The sequence below is a fragment of the Clupea harengus genome, chromosome 15 (assembly GCF_900700415.2).
Source record: "Clupea harengus chromosome 15, Ch_v2.0.2, whole genome shotgun sequence".
Taxonomy (NCBI): Eukaryota; Metazoa; Chordata; class Actinopteri; order Clupeiformes; family Clupeidae; genus Clupea; species Clupea harengus.
This window is the reverse complement of record NC_045166.1, coordinates 8,993,946-9,011,733: the sequence shown is the minus strand read 5'-3', so window position 1 is coordinate 9,011,733 and position 17,788 is coordinate 8,993,946. Positions and strand designations below refer to the sequence as shown.

The 17,788-nt window shown below is 43.6% G+C and overlaps 2 protein-coding genes and 1 pseudogene across 2 annotated transcripts; all 3 read right to left on the bottom strand.

Moving 5' to 3' along the window:
* Positions 1-1,565: 1,565 nt before the first annotated feature.
* Positions 1,566-4,238, bottom strand: LOC116217911 (26S proteasome regulatory subunit 4-like). The gene is made up of 2 exons (XM_031582156.2): positions 3,986-4,238; positions 1,566-1,913 (listed from the first exon to the last, which is right to left on the bottom strand). The coding sequence occupies exons 1-2, from the start codon at positions 4,235-4,237 to the stop codon at positions 1,896-1,898; spliced, it is 270 nt and encodes an 89-aa protein (XP_031438016.1). The 5' UTR covers position 4,238; the 3' UTR covers positions 1,566-1,895.
* A 121-nt stretch (positions 4,239-4,359) lies between these two features.
* LOC105889650 lies at positions 4,360-12,934 on the bottom strand (annotated as a pseudogene).
* Positions 12,935-13,330: 396 nt separating this feature from the next.
* On the bottom strand, positions 13,331-17,582 carry LOC105889657 (potassium channel subfamily K member 13-like). The gene is made up of 2 exons (XM_012815557.3): positions 16,638-17,582; positions 13,331-14,312 (listed from the first exon to the last, which is right to left on the bottom strand). The coding sequence occupies exons 1-2, from the start codon at positions 16,972-16,974 to the stop codon at positions 13,399-13,401; spliced, it is 1,251 nt and encodes a 416-aa protein (XP_012671011.2). The 5' UTR covers positions 16,975-17,582; the 3' UTR covers positions 13,331-13,398.
* Positions 17,583-17,788: the final 206 nt, after the last annotated feature.

The window sequence follows — 17,788 nt, the reverse complement described above, 5'->3', positions numbered from 1 at the left end:
TATTTACAATTGATCCAAAAACACATCATTACCCTCAGTCCAGAATGAATAATCTTACATCTCCTCATTTAATTGATCGTCTGCTGTCGATGTCCTGAGGCTTTTGTATTTCTGCAGTTCCTAAAGTTGAGCCAGTGCCTATTGAGAATTGCTACTCCCTTAGTCTCATCCATTTTAGCCACCACCTCCGTCAAAATACCATAAAATGCTATATACATTTAATTAAACCACTCAGAAGCGCTCCAATTTAACATCCCTCTGTGAGATGTCGCCTACGCTGCTCTGATCAGCTGTTCCCCAAAACATCCAGTAGGTGGCGCACTCAACTTGAATGTTAAAAGGACGTGAGTGAAAATTCCAACCACTCCTCTGCACTCTTTTGTGTTGTTGTTGGAGGCCTATATGACAAACCAGCTGTGAGAAGATTAAGATCTTATCTTTAAAATGTATTTAGAGGGTGAGAACTGGAGACTGGAGAAATGGACTGGAGAAATGAGGGAGAAATGATTTCTCCAACTGGAACTGGAGAAATGAGGGAAATTCACTCATGAATAATGTTATCGTAGTTTCATCTTCTTCGTAATTTGCCATTCAGACCGTTACAGGTTCAAGTGGCATACATCCATCCAATGTTGCACAGATTTCCATTGATTTCTATTTAAATACTTACTCTCCCTTTCTCTCTCTCTGAATAAACATTTTTGGTTATTTGACATGAAATAATCATGAAGCACATTTGATATGCTTTGCCAACCATACTTTCTAATTTCATATGCCAATTGCATTATTTTCATGAATTTAAAAAACAAAACAAGGATTTTATTTCAGGAAGTGGGCACAGGCCAAAGTTCCTTAGAAGAGGCTGACTAAAGCAGGTTTTTGTTCTTTTGAACATCATCAAAGAGGTTTTGATAACAGTGTGAACTGCTTTGGCTGGCTGGGCTGTTTTGCTTTGTCTGAGGCAGACCTGCATCCAAAGGTCTTGGGAGCATCCAGGCCTGGCCAACGGGAAGGTTTGGAGCCAGGTTGGCTTCCCCTGAAAGATGCTGGAGAAGGGAGAAGGAATATGGGCTACTGGATGCTGGATGCTGGATGTTGGATGCTGGATGCTGGATGTTGGATGCTGGATGTTGGATGTTGGATACTGGATGTTGGATGCTGGATGCTGTCAGCACCTCACAGCAACTACTGTGAAAAATACATCTTTACTGTAAAAATAACAAAGTTCCAACAGCTATGGAAGTAAGACTTTTTATCCTTAAACAAAAACTTTAGATGAACAAAATACATTTTCACAACTAAGTAAGTGCCAGAATATCTCTCTTCTCGTTTCATGAGGGTTTTAATAATACCATGCTGTCATATAGTCACGACATTCTCATACAGTCCATTCCATACCCTGTAGTACAGATAAGGAACAGGATCAAAACAACCGCTCTCTGTTGCTCAGAAGTCATCTTAGAAATCCATGCAAGGGTTAAGTAACTTTTTCTGTGAGTGCACTGAATAGTTAAGATGCTAAAATAATGTAATTTGGTTTCCATGTGGAAAATCCATGTGGCGTGTCTCGGAGTGAAGTCTTACGGCGTACTTCAGAAAGACCTGACCCCTCTTGCGTCTCTCGTCCAAGCAGGAAAGCGCACAGCAGCATCTGTGATGGAAAGCGAGCGCGGCTCCGGCGGCTTGTCTGGATGCAGTAATGACAGCGACCGCAGGGATGCGTATGGATGCTGATGATTGACAGGCAGTGACACACACGAGTGAGACGTGATCGGCAGGGCCAGACAGGCCTCACACAGGCCTGTGAAAGCTTTCCCTTTACTGTAGGGCCCAAAAAGGAGCAGTCACCTCCCACAGGCTCTGACAGCTAGGGGCATGAAGGGAGATGAGGAGGACTAAGGATCTGTGAGGATCTGCAGGAGGAAAGGAGGTTTAGAAGCTGTAACGCTCCTCCTGGAAGACTCATAATTGACACCATTAATTCATCACTCCTTACCAACGGCTGGTTTGCTCTCACCGTTGAACTAGACCAGGGGTACTCAATAGGCGGACCGCGGTCCGGATCCGGACCCAGACACAATCAAATGTGGACCGAAGCCAAAATCAAAATTTTAATTTAATCATGATCCATTGTTGCGTGATTTTGCGCTATATATTTTTTTCCTATTCTATGTGGTTTCTATCTTCCGTGTCCAATCCAGAGGTCCAATCAGGAGCTGTAATAACAACATCACTATGACAACTCAGCTCTGTGGGTCACGCAGGTTGTGTGTGTCAATGGCAACAACGCGGGCAGATCGATTTGTGAACGGTAGCCTATCTGTTTCTAAGCAAACGAAAATCATGGCGTGCTCTAAACCCGACAAAAAACGAAAAGTTGATTCCAAAAATCGCGAATTTAAGAGAGTGGACTGACAAGTAGCCTATGCATTTGTGCTGCCTGTGGGGAGCACAACACTGATGTGTTTAATCTGCAACGAGACGGTTGCCCTTGTCAAAAGTGGTAACGTGAAACGTCACTATGAAACAAAGCATGCACACTTCGAACAAAATTACAAACTCTGAGGTAAGGGCCAGAAAAATAAACCAACTGCAATCATCATACCAAGCAACATGCAGTGTAATAGTTAGATCAGCCACACAACAAGAGTGTGCATACCTCAACATACTGTTGTGAGTCTGCCTTTTCAACTATGAATATGGTGCAAAACAAATACAGGAGCACACTCACTAATGAACACTTACATCAGTGCCTCCGCCTGGCCCTCACACCTTTAATGCCCAAGTTTAACGCACAAAAAGCTGTCACACACAAATAAGGCCAGACCACATCACCTTTTGTGCATAGTTCGAACTTTTTTGTTGGAGTTATGTTTTTGGATTTTGACCGTCACTGTTCCGGACCCTGACCTGAATGGAAATTTGGCGAGTGGACCTTTTGGGTTTCTAATTGAGTACCCCTGAACTAGACCGATCTAACATCTCTACTTCCAGGTCAGACTGCTCAGTGTTGCCTTTCCCCCACCCACCTAGAGTATGGCCCTTGTCCTGATGCTTGGAAGTTAGGCCTGCCATTCTCCATTCTCCACCCTCCATCCATCCCACAGGATCTGCGAAAGGGACCTCACATGTCAAGCTGGACATTGGACAGGGCAACTTGAAGGATCCAGGAATACCTAGGGCCATGCACCTTGTGTGTGTTTTCCCACTTGTGTCTTAACGTTGAGAAGCTTAAATTGAAAAAAAAAAACTGCACCGGGAAAGCCGATACTCTCATAGGTGAGAAACTGCTGCCTATCGTCATTATCTGCCCTCCATCATTACCAAGCTGGGAATTTCTAAGGGCTGGGTCTGGATTCTTAAACACCTATGTGGTAAATAGAATGGCCATAACTTGCTTTGTTTGTCACATCTCTTGACTTCTCTGATATTAGAGGTATAGACAGCATATGACCTCAGAGACATATTTCCTATATCTGACCAAACAAGTTATGACTGTCCCAAGTACAGTATATGACTTCACAGACATATTTCTGGTGATTGACCAAACAAGTTCTGACTGTCCCAATGACAGTATATGACTTCTCAGACATATCTCCTATGACTGACTGAAAGAGTTCTGACTGTCCCAAGTAAAGTAGATGACCTCACAGACATATTTGCATTGACAGACACTCCCAAGTGCTGCATGGGTATTTGAATATAGAGGCCCTGACGCCCCTCCCTCTATTCTCCACGCTCTTTTCCCACGCTTCTCCATTCTGCCTCAGAGCAGATGGGCGTGCAGCTGTCACTGTAAAAAAAACACTGTGATATTACGCTTTGCAAGTTTTTGTGTGCCAACTCTGCCACAAGAGGGCAGCAGACACATTCTCATCTAACTTCAGGAGAAACCATTCGCAGGCCTGGAAACGTAATGTGCAATTTGGACATATATTTACACACCTGTAGCTGCCACACATGAACATGGTTCTTTCCCCCTTACCTTAATGTCAGCCCCGGAGAGGTCGTCTTTGGCCAAGATGAGCTCGTCTAGGGTCACGTCGTCGGCCACGGTCATCCTGCTGGTGTGGATACTGAAGATGCGCCTCTTGGTTTTCTCGTCGGGCAGGGGGAACTCGATCTTGCGATCAATCTGTCCTGGAAATAGCCACGCAGTGGGGAAGAGTGAGTTAGTGAGAGAGATGCTGTTGCTGTTTATCGGACACTCATTTCCTGTTGATGCTTTTTTCAGCATCTTCTCTTCAACTCAAGTCTTCATCAACTTTTCTTCATCTAAAAGTTGCTGCTAGTGATAGCTCTGTGGAACACTTGCTTAACAAACAGCAAAGGATTCAAATAGAGGGACACTCTCTACAGTGGCTCATCTAGTGCAATAACAACATTGTGGAAGTTAGCATTGCTGACATTACTTTATAGCATCTTTAACAGATAAAGGTGCTGAGATATAGATTAATGATATCCATCACTGATCTGTAGTATTGAGCTGCAGCTGCAGTACTGTGTGCAGGAGCTCAACTGGCCTGATGAGGGCAGGGTCCAGGGTCTCGGTCCTGTTGGTGGCCATGATGACCTTGACGTCTCCTCTGGAGTCAAATCCATCCAGCTGGTTGAGAAGCTCCAACATGGTCCTCTGGATCTCTCTCTCACCTCCAGAGTTGAAGTCATATCTTCAGAAGAACATAACACACAGATCAAACCACAGTAAGTAATCAGTCTAGCAGGGGGAAAAATCCTAACAGAGAAGTCTACATATGTCGACCGGGACATATTGGACCTTTAAAATGTTTATTCACCTCTTGGTGCCAATAGCATCGACCTCGTCGATGGAGACAATAGACGGGGCGTGTTCCTCCGCCACCCTGAAGAGCTATCGCACCAGCTTGGGTCCGTCGGCCAGGTAGTTCGGGATCAGCTCGGAGCCCACCACACGCAGGAAAGTAGCCGACGTCTGGTTGGCCACAGCCTTGGCCAGAAGCGTCTTTCCTTTAACCCACAGAAGAAAATCAACACATGTTGCTATATTTAAATATATACATATACACACACTAAAAAGTATATAGCAGTACTGTGGATTGGGAGTACTGGCCAAATGACCTTTAACCCACAGAGCAAAGTTAGCACATAATATTTTTCCAATCTACTTAGCACTATTGTAGAGTATTAGCCAAATGCAGAAGCAGATTCACTCTTTAGCAAGTTTTACAGTAACAGTGTACAAATACTATACTTTAAGGCCTTGGTTAAAATATCATATATTGAAACATTTTGATGTAAACAGTGATATAAAAAAAAACACCACTTTTGTAAGGTAAGTGTCACACCTTTTCACTTTCTGTTCCTTGTCTTTGGATGTTTCATCATGGTCTTTGTTTACTTGTCCAACCGTGTGTTTCTGGTGTTTGCTGTATCTTAGTGTAGCGCCCCCTAGTGTACAGCTGACTACGCCACCCCTTGATCTCAATTTGTCTGTGCTAAGGCCAGAGCAAGGGGAACTCTGTCTCAATAATCCGTACAGACACAGGTTCTTGGAAAAGTATAAAAATAGTCTTTTTTATTAATACATGGTATTAAAGTGTTGGTTTGGTTGGTTCACAGTAAAATAAATAACAAGGGAATACAGTGGGGAATCGCCAAGCTAACGGCACAGGAGCCAGAGAAGACAATGAGAACCACAACTAGAAGGGTTAGGGTCCCAATCACACGTGATCACTGTCTATAGACACACTGCAACTAAATGTCACTCTGATTAACTTTATTTAAGGACTTAAGACTTCATGCTTCACAGCAACTTCCTGTCACACGTCTAAGCTACCCATTAAGTGCAAGAGGGGGAACTAGGGAGATTGCCTTCTCAAAAGGGCCCTGTATGCTACCCTGGCTCCACCACCACCGAGGCTGGCTACACGAGAGGGAGGGGGGACAAAACAAAGAAATAAAGAAACCACTCTAGCCTGTGATGTACAATAACTGCACTATCACTACAATACTCGTTACAATCAACAGGCTAGAGGAAAAACAAACCAAAATCTAATTAAGCAATAATCACCACCACAATCATACGTGTAGAGAACAGCAACTAACAATTCCCATTGCCGTTAAACACGTCTGCCGCTCACGTTAGCCGCTCACTTAAGACATATCTTACGAAGTACGATGACTGACAAAAGACTGACTGGACTTGCTCTCATGAATATTCACACAGATTTGGAAATCGACAGCGAAGAAGTACTAAAACAATTTGATGCAACTGGCAGAAGGGCAATGCGTTTTGGCTGTAACCCATTATTTGCGCGCGTGTGTGTGTGAATGTGCATGCGTTTCTCTCGCCTTTTATCTTTCACCTTTGAATAATGTAACTTATAAACACGTTGGCCCAGCAGAAACAAACAAACAACGCGATGGACAACCCAAGAGGCAACACGCATTTCTGGACCGATGAACAGACGCGATTCATGCTCAATCAACTGTTGTTGTTGGTAGTGGTGAAGAGGTCAAGCGGAAATGGCTGCATCACCACTAGTTGTAATGAAAACAGCGCCACCTATCGTATCGGATATGACATGCTTTCGGCCAATGATTCGATTTATTCACTGCCATGTATATTGGGATAATAGCACCTACCCTCGAAAGAAAGCATAGTCCGACTAAGCAAAGATTCGAATTATACCATCATGTAAACACACTAAGTGAGGAACACTGCGTTTGTAGCAGGTACCCCACGGCAGCCACAATACCCAACGGGTGCTTGTGGAAAACAAACACACATGTTACCGTCCGTCAGTTAAAAACAGGGTATGACAACAGTTATATTGGGCGTTACATCATCGTACCTTGTATAGGGAAATGGTCACGCAAACACTGGTAAAACACGGTTGGGTCAGCGTCTGCTCCCACACACACACGCTATTAAAACAAACATTCCTTAGATTGCTAACCGCAGTGAAATCAGCATCATAAAAGAAACGCGTCAACATACCTACTCCCAGCAAGACCGCACCCACAGCATGGCTTCCTCACACCGGTGCCGGCAGCAGAGTGACAACATACCTTGTAAGGACCCCCAGGTGTCTATATATACGCCTGCCTCTAAAGCATTTAGATGGCCTACCAGATGCCCACTCCACCCCCCAATTAGTGACGTGATTGGCACTAGGAAGAGAGCGCTCAGGGCAGAGAGAGACTAAGGGACCTAGTCCTAGCCTGGTGCACAGGCTACATTAGTTCACGCTCCTTGTTTGACTTCCTGGTCTCTTTGTTCCTATTTATTAAATCATTGGTTTAACCTGTGTCTTGTTTTCTTAACTTTTGTGCATTTAAACGCTTAGGTTTTTTTCTTCAGCTCTTTGTCTGTTGTTGTTTGTGGTTTCAAGTGGTTTTGTGTTTGTGTTTCCACACTTTGTGCTTTGCGCATTCTGTTCTTGTTTAAAACCCTCATTGGGAGTACAGAATCTTCATTTTGATTTCAATCTGTGTTTTGAAGCATGACAGAAAGAGATTTAAGCATAACCCACCTGTTCCTGGTGCCCCGTAGAGAATTCCCATCTCCTCATAGTACTCGGGGTGTGTCAGAGGCAGCTCCACTGATTCCTGTGAACAGTTGGACATATTAGTTTCCCAAACGTTTGAGCAGGGAAAAACAAGACCCCGTAACCCTAAAGTTGGGGAAAGACTGGACTACTTTTCCTACTCACCAATGTTACACACACACACACACACACACCTTAATCTCCTGGATCTGACTGTCCAGTCCTCCAATGTCAGCATAGGTTTCTTGAGGAGCCTTCTCCACTTTCATCACGGTGACCAATGGATCGGTGTCATCCATCAACACCCGGATGACGGCATGGACCTGTTGACCAAGAGAAGATGAAATCTCACGCCAAGGATAACTACTCTAACCGTCTGTTTGTTGTGTGCTCTTATAAAAAAAAGGTTCTGTGTTCACAGTCCTAGCTCGATAAATGGGGTCATAAACAATTCCATCTAATCAACACGTTGTTTCAGGAGCAAAGGGGGGAGGGGTGTAATTTGATTGGCTGTTGAGCTCAAATATCAACAACCTTTCACCAGAATAGCAGATTACATCTTAACTTTCTATAAAGGACAGAGCACCCTGGCTCTAGAACAGGGGTTTTCAACTGGTTTTGTTCCAGGGATCACCATTCTGACTAGAAAGTAATCCACGGCCCACTAATGTGCCAGTGATTCCCAAAACATTTTACATGTTTGTAACCGCCGCCGCCACAGCCCCTCCCCCCGCACACATATTCTGCCTATAACATTTAAACATGTGAAATGATCAGGGTAGATCACTTACCGCCACGCCCCCTCCCCCGCACACATATTACGCCTGTAGCACTTGTCAGTGTAATTTCTTCGCTGAATATGGGTCTACATCAGTATTTTTGGCAATGCGACTATTCAGACTATTTCGATTGACATAAATATGTCTACTGCCCAGGTATATTTATAAAAATAAAAAAAGTCAATGGTGAACTGATCAACAGAGGCTCATGTCGCGGGCCCCCTGCAATGCCGTCGCGGACCCCCGGTTGAAAACCCCTGCTCTAGAAGGTCCTTATCCACGAAGGACAGGATGCTGACGTAGTGCTCCGAGCCCACAGAGGTGGACACGATGGCGTGGTTGTCGTCGATGATCTCCTCCAGAGTTCCCACCGACATGGGGGTTCCCCTCAGGTCATCGACCTTTGACCTTTCCTCCTAGGGGGAAAGACACATGATGGGGTTGAGAGTGGGTCTGGAAGAAGTTCACATCTGGGGAACACTCACTGAGATTTTCATAATATGCTGCACTGAGGGCTCACACCAAAGAAAGATGGCTTTCCCTCTAAAGGCGCCTTCAAACTGTGAGATTTCACCAATCTTATAAGTATATGTCCATCTTTAAACCTCAGTGTGTGACGTAGGACCACCGTTTTGGAGCCATGACCAAAGACATTACCTTGTTTCTTTCACGGTGGTCATCTTTCATCTGGGACAGCCCAAAATCACACAGTGTACACCAGGCTTAAAACATATAGCTAGGCAAAAACCCACTAACAACTACTTTGTGTCAGATTGAATCAGTATCTCTACTTTGAACTACATCTTCTTGAAACGATGGACTGTTGGTTTGGATATTTCAAACACACAAAACCCACTAATCACCCCCATCCACAATTAAAACCAAATACCCACAATGGTTGCCTCCTACGCTATGGTGCCATATGAAGCTCCATGTGACTACCTATATAACTAATAGGCTAACACGTACTTCCTGTTTCTCCTCCAGAGGCCTCATTTGCTCCTGATTCCTGATGAACTCCTCCTCCATCAGCAGGTAGACTTTAATCCGCTCCTGCTTCAGGAGCTTCAGCCTGCATTGGGTGTGTGACTGAAAAGGCCACAGACACAAGAGGTAATTTACAGGTGCAACATAAACAGCTAAATATACTATTAGGGGATATGTCTTACTCAGAGGTAGCTTGCTAGCAGCATCAGGCCCCTTCGACTTCCTCTTCCTCTTCCCTACTGTGGTAGGAATGGGAGGCTCATATTTCTTCTTCTTATCCTGGATGTTTATTTTTGTTTGTTTGTATTAAGAAAAAAATATACTGAAATGGACTGGGTTAACAAACTGGCCTGATTACCTTATCGTCCTTCTTTCCACCTCCAGGACCATGGCCTCCACTTTGGTCTTGTCCCTGTAACGATAGGACAGGGATTGTGTAAATTAATCACAAAATACTCCAAAGAACGGTAGTATAGTATAATGTCAGTTGTATTGCTCTCCTGTCTTGCTATGGAGTACACACACACACACACACACACACTTGTCAATGCTCTATATTAGTAAACTGCAAGCGTTATCCCTAATCTAGCATTACACATCTACTTTTGACATTTCACATATGCCGCACAAGTGCAGACAGGCTGCTAGCTCTTAATTGGAACATTACAGTGGGTCGACTACTTTTTTTGCTCCCTGAATTGAATTCAAACTGAATGTAAAAACATCGAGGTGATGACCTACTTACTTATCCTTTCACATTACGTCAATAGCCATAAGGCAATACCGCTTACTTTGCCTATTTTATAATACAATAACACATATAGTAAAATAATAACCAACAGTAACTGAACAACTTTCTAGACAATCAAACTATGGAGCCAGCTCCAACTCAGGCTAGAAAAGCTTACGTTAACATAAGGTTTCTAGCTACTTTGCAAGCCAGCAAAGAAATGCAAAAAGCCATGGCCTGTTACCAATTTAATTGTAAACATATCAAAAATGTATGCTACAACATTAGGTTTATCCAAAACAACGTTGTAAGAGAAAAAACGTTTCACATAAGCTGGGGCGACAGTGGTACAGGAGGTAGAGAAGTCGTTTAGTAATCAGAGTAGTGTAGATGTAAAATGTATATACATCCTTTGGATAAAAGCATCTACTAAATGTAAATAATCTGATGTTATGGTCTCTTCGGTGAATTAATGTTAGCTGCTATTATGCTATTGCTATTGGATCCCACAGATTTATACAACATGACTCAGCCATCCCATTTGTTTGACTGGGTTGTTTGACCTGGATTTGTCATAAACATGTCATAACGACAAACTATTTATCATACAGTGTTTCGTTTATAAAACATATACATTCCACTCACAAAGAAAATTCTTGCTCACTTACCATTCCTGGCCATCTCTTAAAATGTACGTGTAGTAGTTGTAGACAAACCACACGCTCAAAGGTAGTTTCGCTTGTTCAATGATGATACACATATGGTGTGGCAGACAAAAGCAACAAAATAGCAACATCTTGTGACATTTCTTCAATCATATAGCCTTGTTTAGCCGTCATTTGTGTAGGTCTGATTGTGTTATAGATTTATCATAAGACAGAGAGAGAGAGAGAGAGAGGGTGTTTTCATCCGTTTGTGCTCATTTTTCTATTTTGCTATTTACATTTCTATACAACTTATTCAATGTTAAAATTCTTACATAAGCTAAAACACCTTGCTTCAAATGTGAACTACCTGGTAAAGTGTCAGGGAGTTTTCCTAATTTACTCTCTAGATCATTTTGTAAGGACTGAGGACTGTGCTGCATTTTTTCATAAAGGCTGATGTGTTATGAACTGATGAACTGAATGCACAGATTGTATGTGGATATATGCACACTGTCTGGAGTGCAGATCTCCACATGTGCACTCTGCAGTGCTAATATGATGGGAATAAAATGAGTCGTGACTCTGGAAGACCCTTTGCAACTCCACAACTCCTCACTGCTGCTGAATACTAAACAGTTTGAGTTCACACTCCACAACTCCTCCCAGCTGTTGAATACTGAGCAGTTTGAGTTCAAACTCCACGCGTTCAGATGAGCCCTGGACCCATCCTACAACTCTATTGCGACTCTGATGCAGTGTTTCTCTGTGCTAGCTGGTTTCGTGCCTGCCTACTGTAAAAGTGTGACTGTCGCCATGACAACTTTGCAACACGATGCGCTAATGAGGTTGATTATATATTGTTTTTATCAGTGGTGGCTGAAGACTGTTATTATCAAGCAATTATTATGATATAAATATCTGCACATAATGTGCCTGTTCCACGCACTGCTATCTCGTAGAGATGCAACACATCGTTTTTTTCCCTGTCAGAACAAAAATATTTCTAGGCTTACAAAGTAATGCAGTTTTCTTCTGCTGTTGTTAAAATGTTAACAAATGCATACACAAACACTGAAAGTAACAATTAAGACACATTTCATGTGCAGAAACTCTTTTGTACTGCATTGTAGGCTGATAAACAATTTATTTACTTTTGACAGTAAAAATGACATTCTACTTCTCTACATGAAGGTGTCTGCACCACTAATGCATTCACTAACATCAGCAAACCATCAAGGTCAATATTATTTTACCATAAGTAAAGTGAAGTGCCAGACCTGATGTCTTCTACTGGTTCACTCATGCATTATGCTTTACATAATAAAGGATCCCGAGCAATATAAATCAATGAATAGTTAACATAAATAAACCAGTAACTGTAGATACTGTTTCATACATGTTAAGTACTGCCTGTCCTTAATGTTAGTAAAGGAATCGTTACAAAATGTAAAGCATTATACCTTAATGTTAAGTGTTTAACCATACCATATTTTAGAATTATTTATTCTTCCAGTGAGCTTGGTAGTCAACTACTAGCAATTTATTACAATGAACTTTGTTTATCTCAACGATGAAACAATACCTCATGGACAGATCACATAACAAAATTCAGTCTATGGCAGTATACACAGTGATTTCAAATCCTCAGTAAAGCATACTATTTCATACAAAAATATATTAGCAATCTCTGTTCCTTTCCATATGCAACATTCAATGTGCAATCATCATACCAGTGGTGTGAATGGGAGGAGGTGACGGAGTAGGGAGGACATAATAGCCTCAGCTCTTATGACCTTGTGCTTTGGGGAAAGGAAGGCATCACGCGCTTAACTCGTATGGCACAGCTCAGTAATTTGTGCTACTTTTTTCAACGCACTTTCAAACGGGCTCGAAGAGGAATCCTCGCAGCTCCTATTACCGAGGAGTAGTCCTTCAGCGCTGCTCTCGGGAGCTGCTGGCATCCTTTCAGCTGGAGCTGCTCATTTGCCCCGATTCTAGACAGAGAGACACCTGTGAGAGGAGGAGAGGGCCCCTGATGGCAGCTGACGTTGGACCTGATCTAGGCCGTGTCCGGCGCCGGAGTCAGCAGCCGTAGAGGAATCCGTCAGATCTACATCTGTGTGCTTTTATTACAAACAGCAGTGTCGATAGCAGTGTCGACTGACATAACACTGAAACCAAACCTTGACTCAAAAATATTCCTCAAAAGTGGTTCACTAGTGCTGCACAACTTCAAAGTGCCCCTGACTTGTTAAATCCCATTTTTCTTCCCTCAGGTGTTTACAGAGCTGTTCCTCCTGTCTAGTCTGTGGAAGGCAACACTTTTAGATTCTTGTACAAAAATCTGTCTGAAGAGGAAGTCTTTTTGCGGGATGTGAAAATAACGGTGTAATGGAAATGCCACCTCTGTGATGGAGCTGCAATTTTCACACATGAACAAGAAGCCGTGTCTGGCAGCAGATTTATCTCTTTCTCAGAGGTGTTTTGTTTCTCTCGCTTGAGGCTTCATTGAAACAAGGAGATCTGCTTTGTGTGCAAGCCACAGGGAGGCAGCAGGAAATGTTTTGGGATTCACAGATTTTTACAGCATAGTTTCCCATTCTGCAGTGTGAGGGGTGGGTGAAAAAAGATCTTTAGAAAGAGTTAGAATTTGTTATCTCGTGGGTCGATGCATCAACCCAAATAGGTCATGTTGTTCTCATTCTGTCTTTCACATATATTCCTGTTTACCTGTCCGCACTTGTTTCTGCAAGGCGGTTGTTCATGATCCCAAGTGCACCGACCCCTCCAGAGAAGCCATTGTGCCGCGAGCCTGACCCCGACTGTCTAGGATGCCCGTTGGCCATCTCAGACAGCTGCTTCTGCATGATGGCCAGGTTGACCTTGTTGGCGGCCAGGAAGTCCCTCATGGAGATCATCTCCCCAGACATACGCCGGCCATCTGCCTCGCTCTCGTTCACGGCGTCCGTCTCGATGGAGGGGTTGCGGCGGCCGTGGTGGGGGCCACGTCCCGGTGCCACTGCATTCCGCCGCGGGTTCTGGGCACCCCTGGCAGTCGGGCAGCATCTGCACAGCAGTTCCAGCCTCTGCATTAGCCAGTTGAGCACCTGCTTGATGACAATGGAGATGACGTTGAAGAGCGAGTAGATGCAGCACACGCCCGTGAGGATGCAGAGGAAGTTGCCTAGCCGGTAGGCGCCCTGCGCCTCGTAGGCCTCCCGCTGGCCGCTCACCATGTCCCCGAAACCGATGGTGCTGAACGCCACGAAGCAGAAGTACACAGCGTCCAGGTAGCCCCAGCCCTCTACGGATGAGTACATGGCGGAGGCACAGCAGGACACCAAAATGGCCGCTGCACCCAGGATGAGCATGACGCAGTACACCGAGGGCTTCCATCCAGCCATGCTGTCCAGGTTGCGGCCACGGCGGCTGAAGGCATCGGGCGGGCGCTCGTTCTGGGGGAGCACAGCTTTGCGGCGGTGGCGGCACTCGTGGCAGAACTTCAGGACGAAGGCAATCACAGTGATGACACGCTCCAGGAAAAGGTTGAAGAACAAAATGGAGGCTGCACAACCTATGAGTCCGTAAAAGATGAGGAATACCTTTCCTCCAATGGTGGCAGGTGTTGTCATTCCAAACCCTGTGACAGTGAAAGCAAGAATGATTGTAAAAGCAATTCACACCTTCAAAATATTCTAAAAAGTCAGCTACTTGTTGCAGATACCATGCATTATTGATAAAAGGAAGATTAAACCTCTAAAAACTTTAAAGCCTTTTAAAACTTAAAAGTCTGTTAAAAAGTCTATAATGTTTTCATGTCATGTATCTTTCATGGCCAGAAATGTGCCGTTTTCAGTCGACTATCTTTACTCTTAACATGGTTCTATCACATCAGTGGACTACATTCAGTGTAACATTAACAGTGTAAAATTCAATTAGCATGCAACGGTATAAAAATGCCTTTGTAATTCATGTCATGAGCCAGATCATGAAACCTCAAAAGAGCGATATCCACTCACTGATTCATGCAGAGGAGCACACACGGTCCCCTAAGAACTCTTCCACCCACGCACCACCCTGCCTTGTGCTGTCAACAGAACTTATTGGGCAAGACCTTCCAGCTGCTCTGGCTTGGTGCTTCACTCTAGGAAAAAAGGCTCTGGGGCTCATTAGAGTCCAATTCTTAATTGCTCTATAATGAGCCACATGTGAACCACTCCCCCCCATGTAAACACCCCTCTTGATTCAGACAGCTCCCGTGCTTCAAACACACCGCGGGAGCCAGGTTGCCATTGGTGACGACACCCAGATCTTTGACTTTCTCTCTCTCTTTCTCTCTTTCTCTCTCTCTCTCTCTCTCTACCTCTCTCGCTCTGTAACCCCTCCCCCCCCCAACACACACACAAACCCTATCTCTTTCATACCCTCTTATTATGTTCCTCCTCTCTGTCACGAATTATTTAATTTAAACAGAATACAACTCTACTGGGTAGAAACATCATTACAAGCCATTTTATTTTAGCTCTGCACCTCAGCACCTAAACAGGTGTGTGTGTGTGTGTGTGTGTGTGTGTGTGTGTGTGTGTGTGTGTGTGTGTGTGTGTGTGTGTGTGTGTGTGTGTGTGTGTGTGTGTGTGTGTGTGTGTGTGTGTGTGTCTACTGTCTGTGATGTTTTCACAGAGAGGTGGCCCTGGGTATGCTACCACATCCTGAGCCTCAGACAGGATTTGGGCTAATGGATGCTAAGTGCTGCTGATGCATGGCCAGTGTTCTGATATCTGTCTGCATATACAGGATCACTGTTGTTGGTGCCTGCGTCACACTACCATAAACATTTATCAGAACAGCAGACGGACTTGTTGGCACACAGGATACTTGTTTGAAATTCTCCAATTATTTCAGCCAGTTTGTTACCCATGTTGTAATCAATTCAAAGCATGTTTTACATAAGAGGGGGAAGGAACACATATGACCAGCCTATGGGAGGAGGGGATTCTTGACCACACACCTTACACACTATACATATGAATGGTGTGCTGAGCGCTGGAGTGGAGATGAATGAGATGACTGTATCATTTGAGATCCACTGCATCATTTGGAAAAATGGTTTAAAAAATGGGCAGGGGGCTGAGGAGGGGGGCATAAACTCCTGTGAACGATGAGTCTCTCGATCAGCAAATGAAAATGAGGCTCACACTCACAGGAGAGGGGGGGAAGTGGAACGACCCTTTCTTTGACGTATAGAAGTCCAAAACAGACAACTCTGGGCCAGCATCAGCCTGGCAAGATTCAGGATGATTTTAAACAGTAGATAATGTGTTGGATCATTTTCAACCCGTAAAATGCAGAATTTGTATTAAATTGTCATTTTGTCAATATCAACACCAGCATTGATGTGTTTCATTGCTGTACAGTCATATCATTTAGTTAACAGCTCAATAACACATTTCAATGTGCAGTACCCTTTTCAAGTGCAAATCAAAGGAAATCATCACCAATGTTCACTGCAAAGCAGTGGATGTTTTCAATGAGATCTATTTGAAGAGCAACTGAAAAAAAATATCTTACATCAGCCTTGCTGCAGGTTATCTAGTCGTGTTATAGCCTTTGGTTTTCTCCTTGTGTGAAAACAATTTGCCAGAAGCTTATTAAAGACTTATTTTCCACTCACTAATTCAAAATCTGTGTAAAGGTAATGATTTGGCTTGATGTCTTTCCCTGAATTTGCAAAATAAACACGTAGTATGCCTTCACAAATACGACGTCTTGGGAATAAAACTAATTACAACAAACGATTATCACAACACACTGATTGCACAGTAGTTAAACAGTACATGTCGTTTCAGAAATATTGTATAAAATATAAAATTATTTGGAAAGGTTAAAAAATATATTGCCAAGTACATGTATAATGGCTGGCATATACAGTATAATGGCAAAAAGAAGAAAAAACGCCTATTCCTACCTATCGTTGACACCACTGTACAGACGAAGTAGAATGCACCGGTGAAATCCCACCGTGGTCGAGTGAGGTCCACCCGGATACCTGCAATATTTGCCTCCTCATAGTTCCTTAGGAAGTTGTCCAGGTCCCTCTTACTTAGATTGTACTTTTGGCTGAAGTGCTCAAACCGTTGCGCCCATCGCTCCTTTGCCAGTTTCTCTTTCGGATGCTCCAGCGCTGAAAAGACAGCGGCGCCACACAAAAGATAAAGAACTATTAACAGTGCCAACAGAAGAAACCTTGCATTGTCTTCATTCAGTGGACCAAAGCTGCTGCAGCAGCCACTCCGACAAGCCATTATGTGGTGACTGTCGAACAGGTGTGTCTGAAGCGCCGCCGCATCCTCTCTGGTTCAATGCAGGCGAGTTGAGAGATGTTGACCAAAAATTCGATCGCTTCACATTCTTCCCTGCCAGCGTTCAACGCTTACTTCCAAACTGCTGACATATGTCAGAATTAACCAAAAGTCGTATAAAACATCTGAATGCGCAACCCACTTTGTACTGGAAATCGTGAAATCTGTTCGGGGGTTTTGTAGGCTACTTTGTGTTCGACCTCCCGCGTCACATTCCTCATCAATATTCCATCGAGCCTCGAAGCCCCAGAGAAACACACATGACCTAACCCCCCCCCGTATGAGGGTGCAGGTGGACAGGCCATGAAGACTAGGTTAGAGACTTGAGATACACCCTTTTATGACACACCATAAAAGAGACAAGAGGTACGCTACTATTTCAAAGAACCTGTCACATAAAAAAATTAAAAAAACATTACCAGTCTATAACCGTTAAGATTTCATTGGAACAGTAAGCGGATGATATAGAGGCTATATAAAGAAAATATTTAAACTATGAATTTAAATAATTAGTCCATGGCAAGATTGGACAGTAGTGTTGAAGCAGGTGGAACAAATCACATTACGCAACATTATCAACTGTTAGTTGTCAGTCCGCCAATTTAAAGTGTTAAATATTTTTCAAATTGTACCTTTATAGTTGGTCATGACCAAATGACTGTGTCAATAATGACTGGTCCTCCTCAGTCCACAACCCAAATTGGAAATTTTGGAAATGTTATCACTAATCAATAAGATAATGCTATTTTTGTTCATG

Excerpts from the sequence above, each read along its gene's own strand:
- LOC105889657 (XM_012815557.3), bottom strand. The coding sequence starts at position 16,974 with ATGGCTTGTCGGAGTGGCTGCTGCAGCAGCTTTGGTCCACTGAATGAA. Across the intron at positions 14,313-16,637 it reads TACAGTGGTGTCAACGATAG|GGTTTGGAATGACAACACCT; the intron begins GTAGGAATAGGC and ends TCACTGTCACAG.
- LOC116217911 (XM_031582156.2), bottom strand. The coding sequence starts at position 4,237 with ATGCTGAAAAAAGCATCAACAGGAAATGAGTGTCCGATAAACAGCAAC.